The 17,691-nt window shown below is 33.2% G+C and overlaps 1 protein-coding gene across 1 annotated transcript; it reads right to left on the minus strand.

Annotated features, from left to right (window-relative positions):
• Positions 1–5,439: 5,439 nt before the first annotated feature.
• LOC108460576 (cytochrome P450 89A2-like) lies at positions 5,440–7,441 on the minus strand. The gene has a single exon (XM_017760118.2). The coding sequence runs from the start codon at positions 7,111–7,113 to the stop codon at positions 5,575–5,577; it is 1,539 nt and encodes a 512-aa protein (XP_017615607.1). The 5' UTR covers positions 7,114–7,441; the 3' UTR covers positions 5,440–5,574.
• Positions 7,442–17,691: the final 10,250 nt, after the last annotated feature.

Here is a 17,691-nt window from a genome sequence, read left to right on the forward strand (position 1 = left end):
TTTAATTTATATGATAAACATTTTCTTATATAATTATAAAAGAGATAGTATTAATTTTAAATATTGAATTAATTATCATTATAGTTTAGGGTTTATGATTTAGGATTTATGTTTTAGGGTTTAAAGTGTATGAGTTACTATTTTAAGGTTTATGGATTATGGTTTATGGCTTAAGGGTTGAGGTCTAAGGCTTAGGGGTTAGGGGTTAAGTGTTAGGTTTTTAGGGTTTATAGATTATGTTTTGATTTAGGATTTAGATTAATTAGTGTTTTTTAATTTATATATTAAATTAGTGTAATTAGTGTGAAAAACATATGTTAAAATTTTGAAATATTATTATTTAAAATAAATTTAAAGTTTTTTGGATATATCACTAATTTTTTAATTTATATATTAAATAATTTTAAATTTTAAAGATTTCAAATTGTATCTAATTCTTTTAAGTATTAGTTAAATTTTAAAAATTATTTATTTAAATGAAAAAATTAAAATACTATTATTTAAAACAAATTTAAAATTTTTGAGTATATAACTAATTTTTTAGTTTATATTATTTTTAATTTATATATTAAATAATTTTAATTTTTAAATATTTTAGCCTCGTTTTTATTATAAACGCAACAAAAAGTATGTAAAAATTTATTTCACTTTAAAAAGGCGCCTTTAGGCTTGTTCTAATAAGAAGGTGCAATTTTATTAATTTTTTAGTGGCGTTTTGGTAAAACACCGCAATAAGTGGGATTTAGCGGCATTAAAAAAAACGCCGTAATTTTATCCCAAATTTTATCCACAACTCAGATACCCGAACCACGTTAATTTTTTCCCCTTAAAAATTTTCCCCCAAACCCTAAATTTTCCCCAAATCAAAATCCCGACCCATCTCTGCATCGCCAGACCCGACCATATGCTGCATCGTCGGACCCGACCATCTGCTGCATCGCCGTCGACTTGACCATCTCAAGGCTGCGTCGTCGTCACCGCTGCTTTTTTGCCATCTTCTTCTCGGTTCTCATTTGCCTCAATGCTTCTTTGCATAGTTCTAAATATGCCTTTGTATGTTTTTGTTTTTCTGCAGTTCTACTTATTGAACAGCTTATGGCTTGGTGAAACATTTAGCCATGCTTTTATTGGTTCCTTATCTATACATGGTTACTTGTTGCCGTTCCTCCTAAAGTTGATTGGTGATCAAACTAGCATGAACGGAGGTAAGAAATATAGCATGAACGGAGAATTTCGTGTCTGGTGAAGGATTCATTGCTTATTTATGTTTCAATAGTTTTCACTGTTCTCTTCCGCTTCATTATTTGAGGAGACCAAATATATTTTGTTGTTTATTTGGTCTCTATTGTTGTCTCTTGAGCCTATTTTCTAGTTTCATTTTTCCTACATCTGAATCTCATGTCCAATTGAGGATATCCTTCTCTTACTCTAATAATCGAATGATCATTTCTTTCTATTTCATTCCCTTAAAAAGAGGAGACTAACTCCTTTAGGCAATTGTCCTTTGGTTCGTCTTCGCCCATTGAACTCCCTATTTCCCATGCAAATTTTCTAACCCATTTATATTAGAATCATTACTAGTTTCTCCTAATGGAGTCTTAAATTGGAAACTAATGTTTATCTAATTTCGTTTTTCTTTTCTCGATCGCCAATTATGCACTTTGGTGACAAAGACAACTAATTGTACTTGGCCTCACACATGGTAGCATGTCTTGTAATTTAGAATCCTCTTCGACACTTCCCTTTTGTTTCCAAACTGTAAGCATTAATAATATTTTATGTTATCTTGAAGGTTGGACTAGGACTTCGATAACGATGCAGTATATTATTGAAACAATAGCAGAGAGAAACAATATTGGATATAAGTTGCTAGTAAGTACACCTTCTATCCTGTAGTGTGTTACTTGTGTTATTATGATCGGGACAAAGAAGTACATGGTTGAAAATAGTGTCTTGACCTTCTTTTTCCTATAACTTCCTAGAAACATGTGAATACTTTGGGATTACCTCTGCAGACTGATTTGATTATTTTGATGTATTATCTTATCTAATAATGCTCATTTTAAGTTTCCGCTAGTTTCTCATGTCATATATTGCCATTCAAGTAACAGTGCTTTGGAATTTTGTGTTGTGTTTAGAAAGATAAACATTTATTTCTATGCGAAGTGATACTCTTAGTCATGAAGTTGAAAACAATTAAAACCGCATAAGGTGACATTGTTTTGAATCTAGGATTTCCTGTATTCCTTACATTCTATATGACATAAAATGATGAGGAATTGTTGACCGTTGTCCCATATAATATATATAGGTTCATCTTTCAGGTTAATTGCTGCAATGGTACTCGTATTTGTAAATTGATGTTTAATTTGGTTACTTGCACTGAGCATTTGCTACGCAAGGCTTGAACTTTTACTTTCTGTTTAATTTGCTAACTTAACTCACCTTTGGTCTTGAATTTAATTTTGATTTCTATCTTGCAACTTCTCTTTCCTTCATGCAATATTGTCTATGCCTTTTAGATCACCTCTAATTTTAGCATGACAGAAGCCCTCTCTGCTGGGTTTTTTCACCATTGTTGCTGCTAGTGTCAACTTTATTTTAACAAATGTTATGCCTTATATGATGCTATATGAGACAAATATATTCAATAGTTTTTCTTATCCTTCTGTTTTTGTGCCGTTATACTCTCTAATCACATCATTTCTCTAAGCCACCCCCCGTCAATAATGATTGATTGCTGATGTAAAAATGTTTGATTGCTAATCACAAGATTTACACTTTTGTTTTGTCTTCAATAATGATTGATTGCTAATGTAACAATGTAATAACCCTCTGTATTGCATTAACAAAAACCACTGCCTTTATCTAGCAAATGATTTCATTTCAGGGTGATAAGAGCTCAAATGAAATTGACAGCAATGTGGGAAATAAGAGCTCGTCAGAAAGGGTGGAGAGAAAAGGTCGCCAAATCTAATGCGCAGACACAAGGTAACCTCCAGTTTGTCTAAACCATCCACCATGGCCTGATAGGAAGAAAATTAGTAGAAAATGTATTTCTTAAGGGTTAGTAGAAAACGTAGAAAATTAGTAGACACAAGGTAACCTCCGGTTTGGCAAAAGATGAGACAAACCAAATTGTTTTGGTTAATATCGGCCCAAACAAGAGGGCTTGAATTGAAAACATTATGTTGGAAAGCAAATTCACTTAAGGGTTCTCAGATCTAATTGGAGTGAACAAATATTGAATTTTAGTTATATTATTGGGTATGCTAAGAAAGACAAATAATTTGTTAGTTCACTTCTTGAGAAGAGAATGACGACTATAAAATATTCAAATAAAAAAAAAAGGATAATAGATATTAAGATATTTTGGCTGCGGATTTCTATTTTCATGTAAAGGAAATTCTCACTTGGTCAAACATGGTGTGAGGATTTTAATGATTTCAAAATGGAAGACATAATTTTACTCCTTAAAACACCGAATATGTATATATATTTCAGTTTTACCCAGATACTATAAAACCTTTAGGCTCTGGTATGAATAGTCCTTGCCTCTTGTAATATGTGGCTTGTGTATTGAAGGAGTTTTTGGGATTTCTTAGGTACTAAAAATGCCCTTTTGCCTTTTTCAGGACATATTGGCATCACCGTGGATGATACAATCAAGGCATGTGAAAGATTCCAACGCCTTGGAGTAGAGTTCAGCAAAAAACAATTATGTATATCACATGGAGATTATTTAAAACTAGAGCATGCAAATATTTTCTAAAAGTGCTTTTGTTCATGCCTAGTTTATCAATCTCATTTGTACGGTATGCATTCATCAAGGATCCCAATGTTTTCGGAAGAATTTTAGTTTTGATTCTAAATTTTTATTTTTATTTCAATATTTTTAGTTAAATTTTAATAGAAAATTTAATTTGATAATGAATTTTAATAGAAAATTTTTATATTTATATCATGGATATTATTCTTCTCAATATTTTGATAATGACTTTTAAATTTTTTATATTTTTCATGACTTTTATAATATATATTTTTTTAAATTTCATGACCTTTAGCGGCGTTTTTTTAAATAAACGCCACAAACTTTAGTGGCGCCGTCTATAGCGGCGTTTTTTGCGGCACTTATAAAAACACCGCAAATAGTTTTAGCGGCGCTTAAAAAGCGCCGCTAAAGACCTTAAAAAACGCCGCTAAAAGTCAATTTTGCTGCAGTGTAGATCCGTAACCCTTAAACCATAATCCCTAAACCCATAATCCATAAAACTTAAAATAGTAACTCGTAAACCTTAAACCCTTAACCATATGCCCTAAATCATAAACCTTAAACTATAATATAATTAATTTAATATTTTAAAATTAATACTATCTCTTTTATAATTATATAAGAAAATATTTAACATATGATGTACATCAACATCCATGTGATGTTTTTTGGGGTTTAGTATTTTAGGGGTATAGTTTAAGGGTTAAGTTTTTTTAAGGTTTAAGAGTTTAGTGTTTTAAGGATTATAGATTAGTGTTTATGATTTTTTTGGGGTTTAGATTTTTAGGGGTTATATGACTTTTAGCGGCGTTTTACCGAAAGCGCCGCTAATGCTCCGATTTTTAGCGGCGTTTTACCAAAAGCGCCGCTAATGCTCCGGTTTTTAGAGGCGTTTTACCAAAAGCGCCGCTATTGCTCCGGTTTTAGCGGCGTTTTACCAAAAGCGCCGCTATTGCTCTGTTTTTAGCGGCGTTTTGGTAAACGCCACTATTGCTCTATGTTTTACAATTTTTGTGGCGTTTTTTGGTAAAACGCCGCTAAAAACGCCGCTAAAGCCCTGTTTTCCTGTAGTGACTGTACATGGTCGGGATCGGTTTGAAAAATAAAAAGTTTTGAATAAAAATATAAGTTTAAAATATAGACTTGAGTAAAAAGGATAAGACTAGTTTAGAAAACAGGTCGAGCTTCGCGTAAGTTTTTTTTGCCTGAGTTCAACCTGAGTTTTTAAAAGAAAAAGAATTTGTTATTTTCTTCTTGTTTTCTTAATATTTTCTCATTGTTTTGCTATAATTTAACTATTATTGTTACTATTTTATTGTTGTTTGGATATCGTATAATTTTTATTTTATTGTTAATTTTACTACTATTTTAAAATCATTTATTTATTAAGTTACACCTATGTTAATATTATTTAAGTATAAAAATTTTTAAATATATTTTTAATTTATTAAAAAATATTTATTTTAATATTTTAATGTATTATATTTTTAAAAAATAATATAAAAATTAATTCAAACAGACTAAATCAAATCTAAACTTTAATATTTTTATTCGAACTAAATTTAAGTAAAATTTTAAATCTATTTTTCAATTTAATTTATAAAATAGATTTAAAATTTTATCAATAACGGACCCGGCCAGCAATGGAAAGTTGTACGTGTAAGCTATTATTACATATAATAATAATAAGCTGGATTCATTGAAGTGAAAAGATATTAACATAGAGAATCGTGTCTGAGAAAGATACGGAACACGCATACATCACTATATGTACCTCATTTCTAAATTTAAGTATAGAAACATCAAGACCTTATCTCTTTCCTTGGTGAAATGTGGGCCATCAATGGAGTCTTCATCACCACTGTGAACTCTTGCTTCTCTTCCACGCTGATCTCATCTCCATCCATTGCCTTCCATTCAAATTTCCAGATCAAATTTGCCACAAAATACTCCAGATGAAGAAGGGCTAAGCCAAATCCAGGACAAATTCTTCTGCCAACACCGAAAGGCATCATCTTGATTTCCCTACTCCCTGTTATATCAAACATTTGTTCATTTCTCATGAACCTCTCTGGCTTAAATGCCATGGGATCCTCCCACACCTTTGGATCCCACCCCATCTCTGCCACCATGAAATTGATAGTTCCATTCTTGGGAACCAAATAGTCTCCCAGCACAGTGTCTTCTGTCACACAATGAGGAAGCACAAAATGCCCTGGTGGGTGCCTTCTTAGCCCTTCCAATATCACTGCTTTCAGATAAGGCATCTTTTGTAAATCATCTTCTTTGATTTCCTCTCCATCTCCCACAACCCCTTTAATTTCAAGAAATAACTTATCTTGAATATGAGGGTATTTCACCAAATTTGCCATAACCCATTGCAAAGCAGTGGAGGTAGTATCAGTACCAGCATTAAGGAATTCAGAGGCCAAACTAAAAATTTCTCCTTCAGTAAGTTTCCTTTTCTCTTCTGGTAACTCCAAATCCAATAAAGTATCAACGTATGCCAAAACATAATCATCGCTTTTCTTATCACTCAATTTCTCCTCTTTAGCTTTCTTTCTTGCTCTTATCAATGGTATCAGCACATCCTCTTGATCTTTACGTCGCTGAAAAAACTCCTGCCATCGCTTACGAAGCAAAACCTTGGTCACCTTAGGCCAAAAGTTAAGTATATTGAACCTTTCCAACCCCAGCAGCCCTCTTCGCACAACATCCTCGATCTTTTTTATCTGCTCCTGACTAAGCTTGTCACCAAAGCACATTAAAACCAGTAAACAAAACATAGCATATTGAAAATGAGTTAAAACCTGAACTGGTTCTCCGGTTTTAGCCTTCGATTGCAAAATATCAAAAAGAATGTCCAAAACCCATTTACGTGCATGAGAATACGACTTGATACGCGAAGGATGGAGAATTTCTGATGTCAGGTTCCGCCGCAAAACCCGCCAGTTCGGTCCATACGGGGCGGAGCTGATGTTGTGTTGGTTGCTACTCATGATTTTGCTAATAGGAAGAGCTTTGGGGCGGTCGGAAAACAGTGAACCGCTTTGGACTAACGCCTGGTGAGCAAGGGAACGATCGGAGACAAAGATGGAGGGGCGAGGACCAATGTGGAGAGTGACCATGGAACCATACTTTTTGCGAAGGTTGCGGAGTATTGGCTCGATTTCGAAGAAAGATTTGCGGAGAAATAAGAAGTTGCCAATGATAGGGAAAGTGGAAGGGCCTGGAGGGAGAGTGTGGGTAAGGTTTTTGGGAGGAGAGAAGAGGTTGAAGAAGGCTTTGAGAATAATGGAAATGGAGATAGCGACGAGGAGGATGAAGAACCAAGATTCCATTTGGGTATAGGAGAGTGACGGAGTAGACGAAAGAGAAAATAGTGTTTGAGTTTATAAGGCTGCCTATCTTCCATCTTTGTTTATTTTGTGGTTTTGGATTGTCAACAAACAAACGAAATTTACTTTCATTGCTTTTAAAATACTGAAAAGGATTTTCCTATCAAAATAATTCATTAGCTTATTTTTAGAAATATGCTGAATATAAAAAAAAAATTGAGGAAGTATGTTTTTTTTTAATTTACCGATTTGTATTATTTTTTTAGAGAATAAGAAAAACGCATCCTGTAATATACATTTTCCTTTTAATGATAACTATTTCAACGGTAACTTTTTCAATAATTACAAGGGCCCATTAGTCATAATTTTCTAATATAAACATCTCTAAATTTCATTCTTATTAACTCAATCCCCATTTCTCATTTCTCAATTATTTTTTAAATCTTTCTCTAAATCTTATTCTTTTCGATTTTATTTTATTCCTTATAATTTGTAAAATGGCAAATCAGTTTATTTGTCTAGATGACAAGCATATATCTGGCTTTCAATTACAAATAGTAAAAAAATATTATTAAATTATTTAATTTTAAATAATTAATTATTATGTTGTTAACATTATTAATTTTTTATGTTTATATACTCAAGTCGAAGATCGGATTTCGGAGACGTACATAAACAATTTAAGTGAAGCTACATCGGAGGTCATTTATGATCATTTGCGAGATGCAGGATTTTTTTACGTGGCTCACATGCTTGAGTGGACTAAATTGGATTCGCTACCTATTAATGGTTTGGTCAAAAGATGGAGACTGGAGACACACACATTCCATCTTCCCTGTGATAAGTGTACAATTACACTCAAGGAAGTTAGTTTACAACTCCGTCTACCGATCGATGGGGAAGTCGTTACGGAGTTAGTGCTTAGTGTCGATTGTAGTGCAACATGCGAGAAACTACTAGAGAAAGTGTCGAACAAGTTTAGGGGTAGTCGGATTGAGATGAGATGGTTGGAGGACAAGTTCAAAACTATCGAGCATTTCGCGAGTAACGTTGAAAAGAACAACCCGCGCGCGTATTCATCTTAAGGTTGATTAGGGGTCTACTCTATGCCAAATAAATCTTGAAATCTGGTACATTTAAAGTGGCTACTACTACTAGCCAACTTGAAAGAAGCGGGGCGACTTAGTTGGGGATCAGCAATGCTGTCGACATTGTATCGAGAAATGTGTCAAGCGATGAAACCAAAAAAGTTAAAATCAGTTGTTGCATGCTCATTTTTTAATCGTAGGCATGATATCGACTACCATTTTTATGCCCCTCGAGTGGACCCCTTTATGAATTCTCACTTGTAATATGGTAAAATTCATTTGATAATATTATTATCGTTTTAATTTTTCATTGTTGTAATTTTGAATTAACATATTATTTTAATAAAGGAAACAACTGTGCGAGACACAACGGAATACCAACCGAGCTCGAGGATATCTGACTAGCTTTAGATCAACAAACCAAAGAGAAGGTTAGTTTATGAATTTCAAAGTTATCGGTTTCTTATTCAAGCATTTGAAATTAAATATTGGGCACGTGCTAAAATTTATAAATTTTTACTATAGTTTCTTTGGATGCAAATTTTTACTGCGATTTGTTTGGATATCATATGCAGATCCGAGGATTCATGAATACGTCCCGACTAAATTTTTGGCCAATTGCAACATCTGGCACGTCAAAATGTCATTAATCATTTTTGCAACAGTCGAGATGAACGGATTCGATCGAGTGATGTAGTAGTTTGCGTGTATGGAATTTATCCCGCCGCCACCCTAAGAGTTCGATAACTTGCACAATATCAACTTGCAAAGGAGACTTTAGGAAGATTAGCCAACATTCCACTAGAAGTATATCAAGATTTGGCAGTGTAGGTGCGATTACTTGCCAACACGTGAACCATTTCTCAACCCGGAGTTGGTGACATCCCCAGATTACATGGATTGGTTCAAGCATAATGGCAAGTCGTATCTACTACCAGCTTCAGAAAGGAATAGGCAATGTCGTCTTAAGATGCCAAGACCAGGGCCCATCAATCCTAGGTCAGGAGAACATGTCGCGAGGGGATCAACATCTGCTCTAGCTCTACACGAGGACCTGCTTGCAGTGCAACCTCTCGGTCAGTATAGTTCACATATGTTTTTGTGCTAACCCAATTTATTTTACACAAGTAACACAACACGTTCAATCTTTCCCTACATCAACCCCTTCAGCATCAATTTATTTTACACAAGCACCATAGCACGCACAATCATTCCCTGCATCAACACCTTCTCTAGGGGTATATTTCGCACGACCACCACCCACCGTATCACATTACGTGTCAATGCCGCTAGTAACACATGCACATCCAGTATGTAACGACCTGATAGTCACGGGTGCCGAAAAATACATTTTCGAGACTCCGTTTTCGTAAATCAAACTCGTAAATATTTAAATATTTACAAAGTTAGTTGTGTGGTTAATTAGGTTTTGGTTAGGTGAATTTGCATGAATTAAGAGTAATTAGGTAAAAGAACTAAATTGTATATAGGGTAAAAGTTGAATTATAGATTAAAGAAAATTAAAAGGACCAAAGAAAAATTATGCCATTATCTTTAAGTAAAATATATGTAAAATTTAATATATATTATAATAAAATATATTTACTTAACATTTAAGTATATATTATATAATAATAATATATTAATGTATAATAAAACAAATAAATAATGAACGAATGAATAAATGAATAAAGAAAAGAGAAAGAAAGGTAGAAACAAAACAGAAAGAAAAGAAAGAAGGAAGAAGAAAGACAAGGCTTAGGGGTTTCAAAGTTCTAAATTCAATTGGTTAGTCAATTTAGTCCCCTTTTTCTTGTAATTTTTATGTTTTTAGAATCCCGGTATTAAATACTACCCGAACCATGTCAAAATTTTAGAAATTATTGAGTTTTTAAATGTTGTCTATGTTGAATAAATTTAGTATTAGGGATTAAACTAATAGATTTTTAAGCTAGAAATGAAAAAGGATTAAATTGTAGAACAAATAGTAAATTTTGTGTAATAAGGACTAAATTGTAAAAATTTTGAAATTTAGGAATTTATGTTAAAATAGGGTGTTGAATTTAGTCTAAAGTGGAATTTTCATGAAAATAAAGAATTAAATGTGAAGAATAAAAGTTAGTCTCGGTTTAAGGACTAAATTGGAAATTAGGCAATATTTGAGTCAAAATTGAAATATTCAATATGAAATTGAATTGTGTTGTATTGATGATTTTTAATTGTTTTAATTCCGTAGCTAATGTCGTACGAGAACCATCGACTAAAAAGGGAAAAGATAAAGTCGACGAAAAATAGCACGAAATTTCTGGTTTGTATTTCTATAATCCGAATCTAGTTATTAATTGTTGTATTTTGATTTAATGCTTATGGTAAGTGGTTGAGGTGAGTATTTGGCATTTTGATATTGAATTGAATTAAAGTTGATGGAAATTGATTGAATTGGTATATATATTATGATTGTATTGATTATTTGAATTGAATTGAATTCATGTGTATATGTGACTATATAAAAAATTTATATTGGATATTGGTTGTTTTTGAAATGTGAAATTAAACCCTATTAACTGTATCGGGTTGAGTCGAATATAGATGGCATGCCATAGGATTGGAAGAGTTCAGGGATTTCTTCGACTTCGAGTTGATGAGACACTGGGCATTAATTTACTACTTCGGATTAATTCGATGAGGCACTGGGTGCCAATTTACTTCGGTTTAGCCGATGAGACACTAGGTGTCAAATCATTACTTCGAATTATCCGATGAGGCACTGGGTGCCAAACTAGTGTGTTTGGTTGGATTCGTGTATCCATCTGAGTCCGAGTCGTGTTAATAGGGGTAACTAATTGAAATTGCATTATGATTGATGTTAGATTATATGTGTATTATATTGTGAAAAGCTATTTATATAACAAGTATGAGAATTGAGATGTTGTGAAAAAAATGAAATGTGATATGGTTATTGTAATATTTAGATTGTATATTTGTGATTTCATATCTTTTGATATTTGGATTATAGAAATACCACTAAGTTTTTACTCAGCATACGGTTTTGTTTTCCGTGCGCAGGCTAGGTATTTAATTTTGATCACCGATTTAGCATCCAACAATTGTCCTGAACTCAAACGTGGTGATGTTTATCCTTTTGAAATGTACCGGCATGTACCTAGGGTGTCTAATTAATAGTTATTTTGTGGATTGATTGTAAATAAGATTATAAGTTAATATTAGTTGGTTATATACATATATAAATGTGTTTGTTTTTGAAGTTTTATTATGGCATGTTAATTTGGTGTTTAAGTGTTCATAACATAGGTAAAATGGAATAAACTAGGTATGTTTATAATTTGGACTTGAATGAAACTTTGATAATATGATTTGATGATATAATTGTGGTACCAATGAGGGTACATTGGTTAGGTACCTAGGATCATTGTTTTGACATATTTTGGATGTGTTTGATTGTGTTTTGAATTGGTTAAATGAATGATTTTTAAGTTGCTTATTGTCTAAGCTTGCAGGGAATGGTACACTTGTTGATTAAGGTACATTTTGAGTCCACACGGCCAGACACACGGGCGTGTGACTAGACCGTGTGAGACACACGGCTAGCATAGGGCATGTGAGGCCATTTCAAAAGGGCACACTGTCTGACACACGAGCGTGTGGCTTGGCCGTGTGACCCAAGTCAGAAAGTTACACGAGTATTAACATGAGCTGGGACACGACATGTGTCCCTATTTTGAATACCCACACGGCCTGAGACACAGGCACTTCTCCTGACCGTGTGAGTCACACAGCCTGACCACACGGCCGTGTGAACCTTGTAGCTTTGAAAATTTTTAATATTTCGGAAAAATTCTCTGAGTTTTTGAATTAGTCCCGACTTGTTTCTATCACATATTTTGGGTCTCAAGGCTCAAATAAGGGACAATATGTATGAGTTTGATTGATTTTTACTTGAATATTATATGGTATGAAATGTTTTGAAATTATATCTGTTTGATCGGTAATGCTCTAAAACCCTATTTCGGTGACGGATATGGGTTAGGAGTGTTACAATTTAGTGGTATCAGAGCTTTACAGGTTTAGTCGATTCTCGAACTAAATTGAGCTCGGAATTAAGTCTAGAGGTACATGCCATATTTTAGTTGAATTGAGTCGAGAATTGGATGCTGATTTATATTTGGTTTTGTTTTATAGTTGAAAATGTTGGATGATTATAATCATGATGTTGATCAAGAGATGTATATCAGAGATGATATTTCCAATGAATTAGATGAAACTGAATTGGAAACACTGAGTGTTAATCTAGTTAGTACTCAACAATCTAATGTTGAACGAGGTAATATTGGGGAAAGGGTGATTCACAATTACTTAAAGCTATTACTAATACTCTTCAGCGAGTGGCGGGAACTACATCCGCTACGACCTCTACCTCTACTATTCATCGAGCTCTGATTACAGAATTGTGCAAATAGGGTGCAACTGAATTCTTAGGATTGAAAGAAGTTGATCCTTCCACAGCTGAAATTTGGTTTGAATCTACTAAACGTATCTTGCAACAACTTGAATGTAACCCGTGTGAAAGTTTAATATATGATGTTTCTCTACTGCAAGGAGAAGCATATACTTGGTGACAGTCAGTGACGCGTCATGTATCAACAAATCAGGTAAATTGGGAATTTTTCTAAAAGGAATTTCAAAAGAAAAATGTTGGTGAACTATATATCGAAGACAGAAAACAAGAGTTTTTTATGTTAAAATAAGCTGAAATGTCCATGGTTGATTATGAACGAGAGTTTTCGCGACTTAATAGGTATGCTGTTGAGTTTGTGCTGACTGAAATTAACAGTTACAAGCGATTTCTGCGTAGGTTACGCGATGAGTTACGAGTACAGTTAGTATCACACAAAATTACTGAGTTTACAGATTTGGTGGAACGGGCAAGAATGGTGGAACAAGTTTCTGAATTAGTCCCGACTTGTTTCTATCACGTATTTTAGACCTCGAGGGCTCAAATAAGGGACAATATGTATGAGTTTGATTGATTTTGACTTGAATATTATATGATATGAAATGTTTTGAAATTATGTCTGTTTGATTGGTAATGCTCTGAAATCCTATTCTAGCGACGGATGTGGGTTAGAGGTGTTACACGGTATCATTGACAATTTCCACCTTTGATCCACAATCAGTCTATATGATACTATACAATTATCCACTGATAGTGTCGTAAACACCCTCGGCATCATTGTTTTACTGAAGTCAATCATCCTCGTAATCGCTGACTCATACAAAGGAAATGTACGATGGGCGGCTAGGACCTAGACGCAGTCAACCATGGAGGAAGGAGATGAATATGATGATCAAAATAGATGCGCATGTGAAGATGAAGACAAAGTCGGATGAGGTGTCACGCCCCATATTATTTATACTTTAAATTGTCAGTGCATGTCAAGAAATTAAAGTGGCCTAGTGGTTAAGTACGCAATTAGTTTCCTTAAGGTCTCATGTTCGAGCCCCACTCTATCATCTTTTACTTAAATTTTTTGGACATCAAATCCTTGGTCAACACCCTTAGCTGTCCACCCTTTGTTGCCTTTTGGACGAGATTTCTTTCCTTTTTTATAAGTTAACCTTCCTTCATTAGCCCCCTATTCACTCCACATGTCTTCCTTTGATCCCCTTTTTCATGTCATTGTCCCATCATGTCTCCATTTTTCCTCCATTACCATACCATAGCTGTCTCATGCACCTAGACACTCCTAACTTTTGTTTTTCATTTTACTTTTCTCTCATCCTTTCTCTTTTTTTCCTCCCTCTTTAACCACCACATTTTTACTATTTTCCACCAAAATACTACCATTGGCCACCATATTCACACCAACTCACCACCATTATTAGCCAACCGAACCACTACTTTAGCACCACCACTGGACAGCCACCATTGGCGTGCCGCCACCATCGTCGTCCACTATTTTTTCTCTACTTTTTTTGCTCTTCTTCTCCTCTATTTTGTAATCAATTTTCTATTCATTCAAGTATTATATTTTAAATTTAGAAAGGTTTTATTAACAACCTTTTCTAATTCACCATTTTCTTATTTTATTGTACTTGTTAGTTACAAATCCTCATGTCTAATCAAGTCACCGTGGGAGTTATAGATCCTTCTATTTTCTCGATATAACGTAAGTATTGGTAAATATTTTGATTCCAATATTTAATCATTTGATTCCAATCATTTCTTTTCATCTCAATCAGGTCGATTCTAACGTTAATATTTTATATGCATACGTGAAGTGATAATCATAAATCGCTCGAATCTATATTCCATATTTTGGAAGTATGCGTTATTTGGACAACCGATTAAGTAAGTATTTTCACTTAATCGCCAGTATGAAAATCTACATGAAAATGTTATTATACTGATGTGGTATTAAATTTTATCAAATCTAAGGATTCAAGGACTGATCTACTCCTTTAGAGTTGGAAAACAGAATCAATATCGTTAGGACATACGAATCCAGGTGTGGGTTTAAACTACTTAAAATCTGTGAAATTGTTTGTTAATTAAAACAATTGTATTAATATTAAATAACTGTATAAGAAATTCTAAAACGCAAAAATATGCGAATACACTATGTATTCAAAAAGATTGATAAATCTGTTAAAAAAGAGGATTCCAAGTAAGTGATTCTAAGCCTTCAGATCTGGGATGTTATGAATGCGATTTTATGTTTTGTTGTTAAATGAGATATCATGTTATTTCCTAACACTCATGTATTATGACTATATGGTGTTATGTGATAAGCCTGAAAAATAATTGTGCCAATGATTCTATTGATAATCTGATTCGCATGTTAAGCACGCTCGCTGTTTGATCCGTAATATAAGTCTGATTCACATGTAAAATATGCCTACTAAAAACTTGTTTTCTGTATACCACATCACATGCATGGGGTTGGAATTATATTAAAAGGTAGAAGTATTCTAGCAGTTTAATAATCTGCATATCCTGGTGGTTTAACCACATTATCTGGCAGTATATTTACATATCTGGTGGCTCGACCACAATATTCTGTATATGGAAGCTTGGCTGCATTATCTGGTGGTTTGTCCACATTATTGGTGTGTTATTGGATGGACGAGTTCTGGTGAAACTCGATTGTGGTGTGTAACGGAGTTGGGTAGGAAATGTTTTCTGAAAAGTTGCATTGTTTCTGAAAAAGCTTTGCATCAACATTGTTGATATGTATATTGATATGTATATCTGTGAACTGTATTATGTTATACTTATGATTTATGTCATAAATTTTTTTGCTATATATGTTTACCCACAATAGGCTTAAAAAGCTCACCCCTTTAAATTTCTAATTTTTCAGATCATAATCGAGGTTAGGATATAGGCTCGGCTTACGGAAATGCACTCAGATATTTTCAAATAAACTATCATACTTTATGATTTGGTATTTTGGGACTGTTATTAATTATTTCGGACTGTAGCTTGGGACTTTTTATTTGGATTTTGGGTTTTTGGACGATATTGAATGATTGGATTTTTTTTAAAAACTATCATCTAAGACGGTTTATAATTTTGGTAAGAAAAACTAGATTTTTCAACCTAAACGACAAACTCAGCTCACTGTTGTTATTTTAAACTCAATACTTCATTTTTCAAAACTCAAATCTATCTACTCAATTAACTATGATTCTAAATCAACAAATGAGATTTACTTATTTTTTTCTCTGCGACATTTCCTTGAAATATTACGTTTTCTGTAAATATTCAAAACTTGAGTTTTTTTCTAAGTTAATTAGTTTCTGATAAATTCTTTTCGAAGGAAGTTTATAGACACTACCTAGTTTTTCTTAAGTAAATCAAAAATCCTGATTTTAAAGGATGACGATTATCAAAAGAAAGTATTTAAATGTTTTTCTGTGCCATCAACATGGCCAATGTGGTCTTTGAGATTTGACCATAATATCTAGGTCGGGTTTAGGGGTTACATGAGGAGCCGCAACCCAAATAGTGCGACAAAACTCTAGGAGTACCCAATGCCCACCCAATTGTGGCACACATTTGAAATACAGATGATTATGTTTTTTGTGATTTTTCCCAAATTGTATACTTTGTTTTACATCTCAAATGCACACTTATTTACAATCTATGAAATAAATTTATTAAATTGGTTTGCTTTGTATCATATTGTATGGTGAGTTCCAATTTTTTTTTTAATTTCTATTACTTTTTCATTTAAGTTTTTCTCCATCCATTTGTTAATTACAATATTTTCAAAAAGCAAAGACTTGCTGAAATGGTACAAGAAAAGAATAAAAATTTGTCTTGCATATTGTAATATATCTGACTTCAATAATTAATATTAACTTACAATTTATAGAAAAAATTAATGAATAAATGAATAAGTTAATGTTTACCAATGAATTAGTTCGTGTTTTAATTAGTTCTTCTCCTCGATGCTCTCGGGAGGTGTGGACATGTTTGTTGGGAAATGTGCTCATATTTTAGTAAACATGTAACTGTTTTCTATTTATTTGAATAATGAATAAATAAATAAAGTTCATTTTACATTTCACTTTTATATCTTTTGCATTTTTTGTCTTTCATATTTTGCATGCATAGCGAAATTGTGACAAGAAAATATTAGTTTATTGATTGTCTAAGTTCAAACTGAAGATAAGTGGCATTGCAAGAATGTTTACATTACGAGAAAGATAACTTACTTCAATAGATAATCTAAATAAGTCTGTAATCTCGTAAAAGAACCAAAGTGAGCATTTGATTCAAATACTGAGAAGAAATATTATGTCATCTACAATTCTAACTGGGGAGATGACTATCTTGGCTATCAAAGCTGTTGACTCCATGGGTAGAGACATAGATGTATTCATTGGTAGAATGATAAATTGAACTAGACCCAAGATGAATTAATTCTGAATCCGTTTGTGAATTAATTCACTTGTGGCATTCAGGGTGTGATTTATCTAAATCTTGAGTTAGTCATTAACCATCCGTATGCAACTCATGTGCTTTCATATAAGTGGGGACTTATGCTCTAAACATGATCGAGCCCATAGCTAGTATGTTGGGTACATGACTTGTGTATGGTATGACTTTGTTAGCAACCTTAGAATTCATAGCTCAATTAAAGAGTTAATGATATTCTCTCATTGGCATTGTGTGGATTGATAAATATGGAATGTGGCCAGGGGTTGCTTATTCTCGAAAAAGCAATTTATCACAATCATTTGTTGACAGTGGTCATATTAATCATTAAGAAGACAGAATGGTGAAAATAAGATAAAATAGGATTGTATTGAATGAACGGATTTAACTCAAAGGAAATAAGGATATGATATGCGGGTAACACACACATGACGAGGTCATTGGAGAAAACAGTTAGATGAATTGTTTTCATAAAGAGTATACACTAAAGAGTTTTCAGTCATAATACTTCTTGTGGACTGACTCCAT

The sequence above is a fragment of the Gossypium arboreum genome, chromosome 2, assembly GCF_025698485.1.
Source record: "Gossypium arboreum isolate Shixiya-1 chromosome 2, ASM2569848v2, whole genome shotgun sequence".
NCBI lineage: Eukaryota > Viridiplantae > Streptophyta > Magnoliopsida > Malvales > Malvaceae > Gossypium > Gossypium arboreum.

What these genes read in the sequence shown, in the direction of transcription:
- LOC108460576 (XM_017760118.2), bottom strand. Translation starts at nt 7,113, where the DNA reads ATGGAATCTTGGTTCTTCATCCTCCTCGTCGCTATCTCCATTTCCATT.